This window comes from Copadichromis virginalis, linkage group LG12 (assembly GCF_057382275.1).
Source record: "Copadichromis virginalis isolate Kocher_CV1m ecotype Utaka linkage group LG12, C_Virginalis_male_GT1.1, whole genome shotgun sequence".
Taxonomy (NCBI): domain Eukaryota; kingdom Metazoa; phylum Chordata; class Actinopteri; order Cichliformes; family Cichlidae; genus Copadichromis; species Copadichromis virginalis.
This window is the reverse complement of record NC_140629.1, coordinates 14,805,210-14,820,172: the sequence shown is the minus strand read 5'-3', so window position 1 is coordinate 14,820,172 and position 14,963 is coordinate 14,805,210. Positions and strand designations below refer to the sequence as shown.

Genomic DNA, 14,963 nt, shown 5'->3' with positions numbered 1-14,963 from the left:
CAGACTTACATTTTCCATAAAATGAATGAGCTCAAGGGTCAACACAGTTTAATAAACATCAATACACAAAACATGTATATTTGTCAAATATACATGACATGTTTAAAATGCAAAGATGTCACATTCTAGAGAAACTGCTAGTTTACATCTGTAGATGTAGGGAAGGTCAACATAAACCTTTCAAATAAACAAAACCATACACATATATGACAAAAACAAATGAAATATGCTTTTTGTTTTTTAAAAATGTTACAGTATTTTTTTTCTCTACATTTCAGGTTTCATGAATTAAGCTAATTCCAAATCTGATAAATATCTACAAATGCAACATAGTCAAAATTACAGGCAGATGTTGACTGTATAGAACATCCTGTTTGTATTTTGATTAAATTAACTGTGCAAAAATAATTAAATAAATAGATATTTTAAATGCACATGTTCACTCGGTGTGCTAAAAGGTGCTTATAAAAAAAAATCATGCTACATCCTGGTATACTTTGCGTCCACGGTACAAATCAGCAGGCTGGTTGGTCACCAACTACTAGTTTTTATTATTATTATTTTATTATGAGAAATCATGCATAACGTAAAGGAAGAGCGTACTCACAGAGGGGCTCTGCCCAAGTTTGAACCAAGGAGTCTGGCTGTGAGGCAGACGTGCTAACCGCTGAACCACCATGCTGCCTGCTGAAACTCCCACTTCTATTATTGATGGCTTCACATTCACCTTTGCACACAGTTACCAACTGGACATAGCGCTTTACTTCAGAAGTAATAAATAGAATTTTAGGCAGCTTTTCTGTTTTTTCAGAGGTCCGGTGATACACTGGATGGGCCGCTTTAAACTACTTACACGTCATTTATTCAGTGATGTCAGGGTGGAAGAAAAGTGGCTGGTGGACAACTTAACAACTCACTTGAGCAAACAAGTCCATATATTTAGCAACACGGCCGTGCTTAAATATTGTTTATGTGACTTTGTCACGTCATTGCAGAGTAATCAGAACCAAGCAAAGCCTATCTATCAAAAGTTCACCATTAACGTCTTTGCACAACACAAGCCCTCTTTTGTGGTTTCTTCGTATAAAACTCTGTCCACATCCTTTATTCCTACACGTTATCGCTGAATTCATTTTAACTGAAGGGAAAGCCCCTATTTTTTTTTCTGATCTCGATGCTTATAGTAGAGGTGCACTGTATATTTGCTGCCATTCCTCCGGCTCAACAACTTGTCTGCTGCCATAGCAACTGCGAAAGAGCACAGAGCAGCGCCGCCTGCTTGTGCAGTGGATGTCACTCGTAGCAACGACCAATCAGAAGTTCCCATCCTTTTGCAAGCGCTGTGGTGAAGATGGAGGGATGAAGTGGGTGGGCTTTCGGCATCATGCATCTGCCAGCATAGGACGCGGAGCTCGTCAGTCTTCGTCATTCTCGCCCGGGATTGGTCGAGGAGCTTTACTTTCCAATAATATAAACATGTCTACTGCTTGCCTGGCTTGAACCGAGGCTTACAAGGGACTGTGCAGTTCTACATCAAACTGTATAAAAACTCTCATTATGTGTTTGCTTGTATTGCTACAGAGCTAAATCTTTGTTATTGCAAGAGAATATGCACATAGCTGCACGTGCACGCGTGAGGAAACGAGGATACCCTGCTGCCGCTGTTGCAAGAAAGAGAGGGGACTCAGCCGTGCTTTCATCATTATAATCACCATCTTAAGTACTAGCGCTTAACATTTTGTTTTTCGGTGTTCAGGCGAGAAGTGACAAGAATATAGACCCCTCCTCTGCAGGGCGGAGCGTGCATTTTCATTTCGTATTTTGTATTTTTTTTTTTTTTGTGATTATTTTTTTTCCTGCCCTCTTCCCTGCTCTGACACGTCTGCACTGAGTGAGTGGCATTGGCACACTGTCAATCGCTCACTACTGCTGCCATCAAACAACATAAAACACACACAGGCAGAGGCTGGAGCTCATAAATTTCAGAAGGGCAAGATATTTTTTTGCGCATCGCCTTAATACAGCGTTGTCTCCTAATTAATTTCCTCTCGCCGTTGCTTTTTTTTCTAAGCAGAAATCTCCCAACTTTTTGTACATTTCATATTTTTTGTAGTCACATTTGGAAACCTTGCTGCAGATTGTGTATTTTTTTTAAATACTGTCAGTTGTCGCGGGGATAATTTCTGCACATTTATAGCTGACACCTGCGAGCCTAAGATTGTTTTTTTTATTTGTTTACACGTTTTCACAGCGGATATCTTTTTTTTTTTTTTTAAATTTTGTTGCCGGTGCTTCATGAGGAGGATTTGGACATTTTCGAAAGGAAATGCGCCGGAATCCCACGAAGAGCGCTAATAAATGAGAGACCACCAAGGACCGTTTCTGTCTCTACCGCCCGTCAAAACCCAGAGAAAAGACTGATTGCTATGAGGATCCGTGCGGGATGTGATGGACCGTCAATTTTGACAAACAAGTTTTAAAGAAGAAGAGAAAAAAATATTCATGCGATTTTCTACAAACACAGCCGAAATCAGCGTTTTGGCACTTTGGACCGCGCGTAAAGCGACGACAACTTGGACAGAAGATTTACGCTAAAAAATAGTATTAATAAAAACTGCTGCATATTTTTTAACAAAAGACGCGTGTGTGCTGCCTAACCCCGAAGAATCACACAACCGTACATCCTTCCAGTCTGCGGCATATGTTGTAGCCGATTTCGTATATGAGTTTTTCAATTTGTGTGGCTCAGTGCACAGACTCTTTAGCGGCTACTATGGACGATCAAGCCCGGATCATGCAGTCGATCGGCGGTGTCAGTCTGGCTGGCCACTCGGTACAAGGAGGCATGGCACTGCCGCCTCCACATGGACACGATGGGACAGACGGAGACGGAAGAAAACAAGACATTGGTGACATTCTGCATCAAATAATGACCATAACTGATCAAAGTCTGGACGAGGCGCAAGCAAAGTTGGTTGATTTATATGTTTTATTAACTTCGCCACACCAAAAAAAGAAAAGAAAAAACAAAACAAAACGCCGAACGCATCATTATTGAGATGTGGCCCGTTTAACTTAACTCCCCAATGCACAACAATAGGCTGGAGTGGCTTTAATGATAATCTCACTCTGAGGTGTATTTATTGCCTCGCAAAGCTTTAACACAGTGAAAGTTGCCACTGAGGGAAGCACAGCATTTTAGTTAAACTGTCCTAGTGAGCACGTGTTTTATAAATGTTCATTCATCTACAAAAGTCTACGTGGTGTTGAAACACAATTAATGCCAGTGGGCTCATGTTATGCAGGGAATTGCCACTGAGACTAATATTTACATTAGGGCTTGGTGTTATTTGGTGTTTTAAAAAAAAATAAAAATACTATGACACAGTATACATTTTAGAAGAAAATGCTAACTTTCTGAAGAAGAGGCTTGGAACATTGGAAGGCATTATTAAAGTGGCAACTAAACTTAAAAGCGTGTCCAACCCTATTAACTGTTTGTGTCAGACATGTGAACTATCAGTGAACTTATTTCAGTATTTTATTTTCTCTTATACTGAAACAGGAAACACGGACTGAACTGTCACAGAATGAAACCAGCACTCTTCAGCGTTCTCTGTGAAATCAAAGAAAAGACAGGTAAGATCTTTGTCTAAAATACTGTAATATCAAACTATAAACTCCATCGTTACAGTGATACATGCAATTGGAGAATCAATAAAAACACAGGCATTTTTTTTTACCTCTCAGTGAGCTGATGACAGCCTGCATCCAGGTTATAGGTGACCTCTGACCGAATGAATCAGTCACTTTTTAAAAATATGTCACCGTACCACGCAGAAACTCCCGTTGTCACGGAACAATAGGCAGAGTCTTCTTCCACTGAAGATGCTCTTTTTTTTTCTTCTGCAAGTGTGCTTTAAAGCACTGGTTTGCTTGGATTTGAACATAAAGTGCGCTCCAGATTTCACACTCACCACCCTGCCAGTGAAGAGGCTGGGGAAGTCCCGTAGCATATGCTCTACATATCCTAGATCACACAGAATCCATGCTGGAAAACCTGACAACGTTTTGCCATCAACTTATAAGAGATTTTTTTATTAGTCAAATCATACGATGGGCTCGCAGAATTAATAATTCGACTGCAGTTGTATGAAAGCCTTCCTGCAAAGGTGGATGGTTAATCTTGAAAAATGCAAACAACACATCTCCTGGAAGCTTAGTTAGAGAAAAGGATTGTGAAATAATAATAAAAAAATCCTCTTTTTATATATTTATATGAGCATAAACTGTTATTTCTGTTTTTTAGGACTAGGATTGAAAACCTTTAGCATGCACACACACTTCATTCATATATTATTGAGAGTTGTAATTACAAGCGTTCATTTTTTTATAGCTTAAACTTTGTGTTTTTTTTTTTATTTCAAGTCCAAACCTGTATCCCATGAGATTATTGGTTTTACACCTTATGGTCTATTTTCTTAAATAAGGACGCTGGCTTTTTGATGACAATTTTTTTGCAGACAATGCTTATTGAACAGGTGCTTCAAATATCTACTCTCCTATATGTTAGCTATTTATTTTTCTAGTAATATGTATTTTTAAAATGATGAACGAATTTGACTCTACTAGAAAAAAAAGGAGTAAACCTGGTGTTTTGTCAGATTTGTGACCTTTGTGCGGTTTATGAGGAAATTAGCTTGAAGGAGGTCATAAAAGTTTATGAACTTCCTCAACACAGGTGGCGTCCACAGGGGCAGGCCGAGGGTCCACAGTCTAGCCGAGCTGCTCTGCTATGTTTGTGAGCCTGTTGATTTCAGGCAATGAAAGAGACGGAGCAATAATAAAAAAAGAGTAGATGCAGATCAAACACGATGCCAGCTTTGAGGCGGAAGTGTTGCTGCGATTGTAGAATGTGGAGCTCACTGAAAAAAACAAGTATTAGAAGTGATTTTTAGTTTCAGACCCAAACCACTTTCCCACATCAGTTTTACTTGTTTGTTTGTTTGAAGTTATAATGGCTCCTGTTTGAATGTTTAAGCTGTGTGAACTCGAGTCATTCAAGTTAGCATGGAAATTATTTAAAGCAACATCATTTGGTGTGTCCACGTGCACGTTTGATCGAGATCCTGGTAAGAAGTGAGTGTGAAAAAGAGACGAGACAGAGGAGGAGAGTGAGCACAAGCCTGCGTGCGTGCATGTGTGTATGTATGTGTGCATGGTTAACCTGTGGTTTAGAGTCACAGCCTCCCCCTCTTAGCCATTGACAGAACTCAGCTGGTCTGGTGGCCTTGTTGACCGGTCTGCTTTTCCAGCTCACAGTAAGCCTTTCACTGGCTCCTACAGCATCATTCACAAGGCTTCCTTGGCCCTTTCATGTCTGTTGAGATGGCACATGGGGCCGCTGTCTTTTAGCCATGGAGCCCACCGCTGCCTGAAAATGGCTTTTAATAATAAATTTGAAAGTGGTCCAAGAATCATCAGTGTAATTACTGCACACATGTATCATGTTATCAGGGCTTATTGCATGGTGTGCAGGTGATTAGTAAGACTAAGGTCTGGCTTTCGTATTATTTTGTGACGAAGATGGCGCGACTCAGTTGCATTTTGAAATGATTGCGTTTTGGAACGGAAAGGTTAAGAAAATGCATTTTCTAGTAATAGCAAGACACTTCAAAGCGTTTTTTTCCAAGGTGTTTGGAAGTTTATGGCACTCTTTTAACTGTTATTGTAGAGCTACGGGCACATTTCTGCATTGCTAATGCCCTCGAAGTATTAATTCACTTTGATATGCTAATTAGAGAGCATTATGCAAGAAATGAGATTAAGTGGCAGCATGAAGTCATTTGCCTGTCACTAAATTGAGTGTTTTAGCAGGAAGGCTTTTTCCTCCAAAATTTCTTGGTTTTGCATTTAGATAAGCTGAATGTGAGATTTGGTTGGCAAGTGTTGTTCTTTGTGCTTTCATGTGTGTGATCTTTTTTTTCCCCTTTAGGTTGATACATAAAAAAAGACAAACAAATCAAAATCTTTCATGTCTCTAACTGTTTTAGGACAAAGGATACATTCACGCTGTACCTTTCCCCCCCCTTAGGCTTCATGAGGAGACAATGAATGCATTGAGTGAAAATTGCCTGCGATTCAGATGAGTTTTGCAGTTATTCCTCTGTGCTGGGTTTGTTTTATCCTGCTGGCTACTCCCTTGTCTTGCTCTCTTGCTTGGAAGAGAGGCTCACAGCAGCAGGAGCAGCGGGAGCGGCAAGAATAACAAAGGTGAAAGATTACCTCCATATGGTATTTCTGACCAGGAAAAGAGAGGTTCTGTAGCAAGACTCCTCTTTGATGTGAGGTTTAATCAATAGAAAGAGATTACAGAAAACTATTACAGGCTAAATCATGGAGTACTACAGAGAGGCTTAGCCCTCTCCACAGCTCTCTCAGCTGCGTGGCGCTTCTTTGGCTGCGTATTGACTTGTTGTTTTCGTGACCTTTGACTCATCAGGTTCAGAAATAGGGGGTCTGGAGAGGTAGGGGAAGGAGGGAGGGAATGTGGCAGAGATTCAGGCTGATGAATGCTGCGATCCTGTGTCAGAGGCAGTGGATTAGGGAGGGTACTGCACTCACAGGTCGAGGCGGTGTCGCCGTTTGGTGTTTTTTTTTGTGCACGTTTTTGATATGGCTTCTGAAAGAGCTGAACGTGCTTTCACGTGTGCATTTGGGTCTGTCCACGCTGTGTTCGGTGCTCGACTGAGAAAGACTGTGCTCACTAAATACAGTTCAGGATGAGCCTGTAATTAACCACATGCAAGCCGGACTAAAAGTGTTACCTGAAGTAAATAGAGTTAGGACTGAGTGGGTAAGCATTTCTGAATTCTGTAGGGAGCATGAATTTTAGTGCTGCCAAAGTTAATGAGGAAACTAGTTCTAATTGTATTATTATTATTATGATTATATTTTTATTACAATTTTTTTCCCCTCAAAATTAAGGAGCTAGGGAACAAAAATATATGTTATTTTAGTCATTTCTTTTCTTTTATTTTTTTTTTTGGTTCTACCTCATGGGTTTTTCTTCATCCTGAAAAGGCTCCAGTAAATGCATGACAGAGAACAGAAAGCTATTCAGCAGCAGACACAATTGACTTTGGCTGCTTTTTGTCTCAGAGAGCCCCAGTGATGCGGCTGCACTGACTAGATAGTGTTGTGCCGAATGGCTTGCGCACAGCTGGGTTCTTGACTGGCTCAGTGTCAGGGCCACTAGTGCTTCCCCTTCTAAAGCACAAGGGGGACCGAGGAAGATGTGGCTATTATCTAAGTAGCTCCCAAATACCCTCCATTTCCCCATCATCAAAGATGAAAAGAAGGAGAGCCAGACAAAGAGGAAAAAAACAGAGTATACATATTGGTTTCATTTGGAAGGGTAAATGCTTTTGTGTTGTGGCGATAGATGTCTCTGCAGCTGTAGTGGCTGGTATCTGCACGTACAGAACCTCAAATATTTATTTATTTATTTATTTATTTTTTGGGGGGGGGGGGGGGGGGGGGTGATCTAGTGCTGTCCTTCCATCTACGCACGCACCCATCTTCTTGCACACATCTCCCTCTCTCCCCCTCGAATCGCTTCAAGCGTTTTCTGCGGGCTCCTGCGCGATCAACAGCTCATAATTGTTTTTTGCACATACGTTATGCAAATGAGCCTTTATGGCAACTGGCATAACAATTAGCATCCTCCAACAATATTTTAGTAGGTTAATTGCGAAATTTCTGAATTGTACATCTGAGTTGTTAATTAGGCATGACAGAGGTGGTGAAATAGTTATCTTCAGGCGGTGGCAGCCAGCAGAGGCTGCTTTGGATGCAAAAAGGAAGGATTGATTGAAATTAGTTTACAGCAGTAGGAGCGTGCCTGCTGGAGACTCTTTGCATGCCCCTCTTGCTTTTTGTGGCATCTGTTTGTTGCTGAATGCAAAAAGCACGAGGCAGACGCAAACGTGAAGGTGGGTCACGTTTTGACACCTGTAGAAATATTGCGCTTTTTTTTTTTTGGCTGTTTGAAGAAATACTCGTCCTGCTGTTGTTTTTAATTTTTATTTTTTTATGTCACTGCAGCTGGACTGTAAACAATTTTATAACTTATTTATTCCACTTTTTATTTTTGCATTTTTTTTTAAATGTTAAAGTTAAATGTAGCAGGGAAAAACAAAATAAAATATCCATCTGTATTTATTTATTTATTCATAGGCTAAAATGTATTGACGAAAAAAAAAATTGTTGCAAAATCTAAAACCCCTTTTAATGCGTTTCTGATTATGAAAACACATTTCATTATGCGTTTTTCTTCCTTTACACTCGTAGTGATTCTATATGATTTCAAGCTATAGCTGGAGTTTATTTACAAGTAAGTAAATAAAGTCACAAAGAGACTTTATTTTAAAATTACTCTCCAAGTCTCTTGTGTCATGATGTTCATTACTGTGTCACCCGATGGCCAAGTGTATGTAATGCCATAGAGCTGGTTATTAGTGTAAAAAGCGTTACAGTGAAAGACTGGCGCAAAGCAAGTCCTCTCTCAGTAATGACTCTGCTATTTATAGGTCCCTATTTCATTAGCCCTAGTGTTTCAGGGAAGAGTCTTCCTCATGGGACAATAGACACCATGATGTTCATTTACTCTTGTACACATTACATGTGGACAACTAAGTGACCCATCATCTGTGAGTGCAAGAACATGGACAGCGCTCTTGAATTTCCTCCTAATTTAGCTTTTTTTGTGCCTGTGTTTAATCTTTTTTAATAGATGGACTTTTTTTGGAGGGGATGTGTGTGTGTGTGTGTGTGTGTGTGTGTGTGTGTGTGTGTGTGTGTGTGTGTGTGTGTGTGTGTGTGAAGGTGTTACAGGTGATGCGGTTCTCTTGCTAAAATGATGAAGGAGTTAAAGCCACCAGTCACTAAATGCACACATTTGTAATATCTCGACACCGTGGCGGTTTGCGGCTTGTTGTGTGACAAAAGCGACGTGATACACAATCGTCACCTTTCTTCTCTTTACACACGATTGTTTTCCAAAAACGGGGGAAGGAAAAAAAGGGGCTCTTTGCTGTCTCTGCTACATTTGCGAGCTTGAAAATGTAGCCCCTCTCCCCATTGTTCCAGATGCCATTGTTCCACGTTTCATACATTAGAATGATATATTGAAGGCAGAAATGGGAAAAAGACTGCAATGCAATGAAATTTTAATCAGCGTCTTCTGCTGCTTTAATAAGGCAAATAATTCTTATTGGCTGCTGTGTTAAGATTTCTAATATTTAATTCATAACAAACCTTGCATTATTCTGCTCTTGCCCTAAGACAAGCTCCACTCTGCTGCCTGCTAAAAGGCAACGATGGAGGAGTGGAGGGGGTGTTAAAAGGAAGTGCACACCCAGCATTTTTCTTATCAGTTTTGGCATAAATATCACACTGTTTTGATATCGTCCGTGAATTCAAATATCTGTTTAAAATAATTTTAACTAAATGTGTCACTGGAGCTAATGATGGAGAAACTGGGCTGGCACTCCTGGTGATCAGTGGACAAAGACTTAAGTAGCTTTCTTTGTAATTTTGTCAGCAGTCAGTTAAGTGCAACCATTTGCCGGGCTAACTGTCTTTTTATTTTCTTTAGTCCTTGAAGTTCATTTTTGCGTCTGAAGTAATGGAGAGATGGCGAGGGGCCAGCAGCTAGGTGCTGGCTCATGTTACAGAGAAACGGTGGGACCTGTTTTCGTCTCTCGGTGAAATGGCTTAATTGGTGTCAGAGCCCCAGGGATAAAGGCCTCTTGCTCTGAAACACAGCCACACAGGCCCTGTCTTCCCTCAAACCAGGAGGAACGGCCGACGTCTGCTGGTGAATGAGGACTAAGCCATGGCATAACAATACCAAATGATGTTTGGGATGACAGAAATTAATATGCACTTGCTCCCAGAAAGCTATGATTAATGACGGCGAGCAGGGAAATGCTGTCCCTCCTTTTGCTCCTCTTTGATGGGGGATTGAAAACCAAAAAGAAGGAGGGAAAAAAGGCTGGTTTCTCCTCTCTTTAGAAAGTGGAGGAAGTACATTACACACTGCTATTCTTTTTTTTTTCTTACTTTATCCTCAAGCAAGAGGCAGGAAAATACCGAGCACTGGTAATGAATTTTGGAACCATTCAGTAACATTGTGACCTACTATATTGTCCCGTTGCAAAATCCTCACAAATACATGGATCCTTTTGCAAAGCTGCTCAACCACTGGTCATAACTCTAGTTAAGAATCTGATATCTAATGTTATCTGTAATCGCTAAAAAAAATTAGCAAATGTAATTTTAATAAGAGTTAATAAGAGATGACCTGACGATGGCTTCTTTTCGTATAGAATTTTACGCACGCCCATTGATTCCAAGCCAAAGGTGTGAACAAAATGGTGGTGTGCTGTTGCCATGATAATGATCTGTATCTGTTGTGTCCTAGGAGGAGACGCATGAATATTTAATTGTGTCTGCTCGAGAGATTCCCCAGACCCTTCTGTTCATTTCTTACTTTCTCTAATGCGTTTCCACCCTCCCAGGTACTTCCTCTCTAAGTAATGGAGAATTAAAGCGTGCATTAAAATGATCTAAATTGCAATGTAAGGGATTTCTAAGGACATTTGTCTCAGCACAATGCGGCTGAAAATTCAAATGGCAAGTTTTGACAACGGACATTCTGCTGACACCGTGTATTTGCTTCACGTTGGCTCCTCAAATAAGCATTTCCTCTGTCAAAGTGATTGATATGTATTAAGCGTGCGCTTTTTACATCACGCCGCTTTGGGAGATAATGTGGGTGCGCGCATATAAGTTTTAAACAGCGAATGAGTTCCCCCTCATATTGATCTATTTGTGTTGGCGGAGTGGCAGGTGCTATACGAAGACTGTGTCAGCTTTGATTGTTTGTGTCAGTGATCCGAGCCGACACTGAGCTCTTTTACTGTTCGTCACTGCACTTGCTTCCTGTTGATGAATGGCAGCGCACTGCACAGATCCTCAAAAAAAACCTCGTGTCTGTGCTGTCTCACCAGCCCTCTGAATCAACCTTGGATCTCAGAGATTTTTTTATCTCTTATGTGTACACTTGGATTTTTTTCCAATTCTTTTTATTTTGTAATGCTAAACTGTGGGACATACCTAAAATGTCCACAGGACTTTTAAAAAAAATTTTTTTTTAATGAAATCCAATAATGTAAAAGCTTTCAATGGGAAAGGGAACATCAGTTGATGAGGGACAGGAGGTGTGGTTCCTCTCCTTCTCTAAATATTCAAGTTTAGTTCTTAACGTGCATCTGTGTGTGTGTGAGTGTGTGTGTGTGTGTTGGCAGGCATGCTAGGTTATGGCGTGAAGGTGAGCCTCTGTAAGTATGCAGAGCACGGCGGGCCTCGCACGGGTGCTGAAGGAGAGCATGGAGTGGCAGAGTTAATTTATTTAATGACTGAGCGTCTTATATCTCCCCAGCCCTGATTAGAATCCATGCTTGATGAGGGAAGCGATAGAGGGGAGTGCGCTGCCCCTAGGCCCTAGCACGTACATTCACGGTTTTCTTTCTCCAGTGCCTATTCCCCCCCCCTCTCCCAATCCACTGGGTTTTGCAATAAAAAAAGAAAGACATAAAAGGGAAAAGTGCACCACCAAGTAGGATAATAACCGCTTGTGTCCGTCACGATATTTCGTGATTATGTCCGTACATGTGATCGTTTTGTTGCACACTGGCAGGAAATGCAGCTCTGAGCCTGATTAAATGTGCGTGTTCGTGTGTGTGTGTGCGTGTGTGTGTGTGTGGCGTGCTCCGTGATAAAGACGAAGTGCTGTGGAGCTCCATGAACGTGGGAAAGCCAAACAGAGCGTGTCACTTTGGCAGCACGGGCTGTCAGCATTGGGGAGCTGCAGTTGTAAAAACCATGACCTTCCTCTTTGCCAGCATGTCTCTTGCAGAGCCAAAGCACTGCCCTGTAGATCTGGGCTGGCTGTGGGAGGGAATACAAACACGGAGAGAGGGACAGTTGGAAAAAAAAAATGGCAAGAGCCATAATTGTGAGGAAGGGGCGGCTGAAGTAATGAAATACTTCTTGGAGCTATCATAACTGAGAAGGTGAGGGAGGGAAAGCAAAGAGGGGGGAAAACACTCGGCGGCTTCTAACATTTCCACGAGCCATCATCAGTAATGCCGCTGCAGCCTCACAAACCAGAAATTATTTCTTCAGGCGTCGCTGTCAAGTGTTATTCAAATAATACCAGCCTCACATTTGAATAACAGCCGACATTTTGAATTAATTAATCAGACAAGATAGTCTGGGCCTTTTCTCATTAGTCTACAGGTCAGGCTGGGGAAGATATATGCGCCGGTGATGATATACTTGTCTTTAATAGTGATTTATGGAGATTTTGGATTGTACTCGATTTGTCAAAGGGCCTGGTAGCAGAAAAATAGAAGAGTGTATATTTCATTACCTAATCTTTGATACGTTCCACGATGCTAAAAGATACAGTCCCGTTGTGTAGCTGCACTGGAAGCTCTTTTTATATTCGCTCTTCTTGAGTGAAGAGGCACACACACACACACACAGAAACACAAAGACACACATTTAATCTCATACTGTAGGCTTCCCATTTTACTTTTCCTATGCAATTAAGCGAGAGCTGTAAATTATAACTGTACCCTACTTTAATTATCGTGGTGTAAAAATAGAGTTCCTGTCTTTGAGAGGATTTCATTAACTTACTCAATATTCCATGTCAGCTCGGAGGATCACAAGATTGCAGTGAGCTTTGTGTTTAACATCCTCTGAATCAAGTGGGTTACTTACCTAGATGCTATTTAATTAATAGGAGGAGCAAATAGCAGTGGGTTTGCATGTAAATATAGACTCCATATCTCCCTGGCTGTAGTTGACCTCAGTTGGTTTGACATTTTATTTGGGTTTCATAGTGGGTTTTGTGCGTGCGTGTGTGTGTCTGAGTGTGTGTGCGTGGTCACAGCGAGCAAAAAAAGTACAGTTTTGAAAAGGATAGTGCTCATCATGTAGTGTCACTTACTTCATGGGTTGTTAGATATGAAGTTCATCAGCAGCTATTTGTATATATATATTTTCTAGCATACAGCGGGTTTAATTACCCAGAGTAGACATGTACATCTGTGATTTTATGCTGCACAACATGTGTGTGTGTGTGTGTGTGTGTGTGTGTGTGTGTGTGGTGGAGAGTGTCAGGAAGCTACGAGCTGTTGCCATTCCAGTGAGCAGCCCACACAAAATGCACCAACACCAGTGTGACAAAACATTCAAATAAATTGCTGTCAGGCTGCCGAAACACCAAGTGCAGCGATTTTTATCTGACATGTGGAAGACCCAGACATGCAGTCCTGACAAGTAACGCCGGAGCACCTGTGAGAGACGAGCGATAAAAATCAGGATACGCCTGATCCTCGGCATAACAATACCTATCATTACTTGATATTATTACTCTTCTTTAAGAGAGAGCTCAAGATGGAAAGATAGTCTCAACGCGTTGGCTTCTTTTAAAGTCTGGATAATAAATGATCTTTGGCCGCTGTTTATTTAGACGCCCACCCCCAAAGAAGAATTTATGGTTAAGTGGAATTATGAAGGCTGATGGCTTTTCAACAAGTATTAAAATGGCTTTTACATTCATGCAGAATTGTTTATTACTCTGAGAAAATGGTCGTATTTTTTTTTTTTGTCTGAAGGTTCAATATAAAAAGTGCTAGTGTTTGAAAATTTAATTTACTGGTCTAGCATCAGCATTCACAGATGCAATCAAATGCACAACACACACACACACACACACACACACACACACACACACACACACACACACACACACACACGTTCTTAAATATTTACATTAGGCTTTTATAATGTTTAACGCTCTTGAGTAATTCTGCTTTTTAGTTCTTTGCAGCTTAAATAGAATTTAGTGCAAAAATCAACCTGACTGATGATCCTGATTGACTTAGTTTCACCGCTGCACGCAGCATGGAGGCACAAATTAATACTAAGAGAGTCTGCGTTGCTTCACTTATTCTCATTGAGTCTCCAAAATTGACTCAGTAATTCTTAAATCCAATTGAGAAGCATTAAAAATGTGCTTTTTTCGAATCTCCGAGACAAAGGACTCACTGTGCAATGTGCCATCCATTCTCTACTGTATTGTTATTTTCTCCCTTATAGGTTACTAATGAGGAATCGGCCCTCATTATGATTTTAAGGATGAGAGAGGAAAGCTTTTAATTAATGATACGTAAATGGTTCTGAATTGATTATGTTAGAATATCAAGAGAGATGGGTAGAAGCTGTGGTGTAATATATTTTAATTAAGAATTAATTAAAAATGATGGCAATTTTATAGAGGCAGAAAATAGAAGAATTTATTCTCTGTCACAATTAAATCAGCCCCTGATTTAATAAACAGACACATGCTGTATTCACTGAAGAGTTATATTTATACGTTGCGAGGCAGAATTATCCCAAATATTAAAAAAAAAAAAAAAAGATCAGCGCAGTGTGTCAGTGGTCGACCACAAGCTGGGTTCTCTGGGGTTAATGGTGATTTATCTCATTCCTAATTCATGAGATCCTCCTGGTCTGTGTTAGGTGGATCAATAAAGCTGTGTTTCCTTTTTGAATTCAGTGTCTACAATTAGATTTGCGACGTGGAACACAATTAGAAGTAAGACATGAATGCATGTTTTTATCTCTGGTGGCAAGTGAATGTGCGCTCCCAAAAGATATCAATCTGTTTATGAGGTAAAAAGATTTGTGTGAAAAAGATGACTTGTGACTAGACGTGGACCCTTGTTAACCCTTTTAATTGTTATCTGCTTTCTTTCATTCATTCTTCGGGGCATGGGGAAGCGGAGGACGGCGCATTAGCCGTGCGCGCCGCTATTAAAGGG

General features: G+C 40.7%; 1 protein-coding gene across 4 annotated transcripts in view; it reads left to right on the top strand.

Annotated features, from left to right (window-relative positions):
• The first annotated feature begins 1,357 nt into the window (after positions 1-1,357).
• The window catches only part of pbx3b (pre-B-cell leukemia homeobox 3b), a 56,895-nt gene continuing 43,289 nt past the window's right edge, over positions 1,358-14,963 (top strand). The window contains exons 1-2 of one of the 4 annotated variants that reach the window (XM_085474860.1): positions 1,358-2,970; positions 3,566-3,639. In XM_085474860.1, coding sequence (XP_085330986.1) covers positions 2,723-2,970; positions 3,566-3,639 — 322 coding nt within the window. In that variant the 5' untranslated portion in view covers positions 1,358-2,722. The remainder of the gene's footprint in view (positions 2,971-3,565; positions 3,640-14,963) is intronic. The other 3 variants (XM_085474862.1, XM_085474861.1, XM_085474863.1) reach the window with 3 other exon arrangements.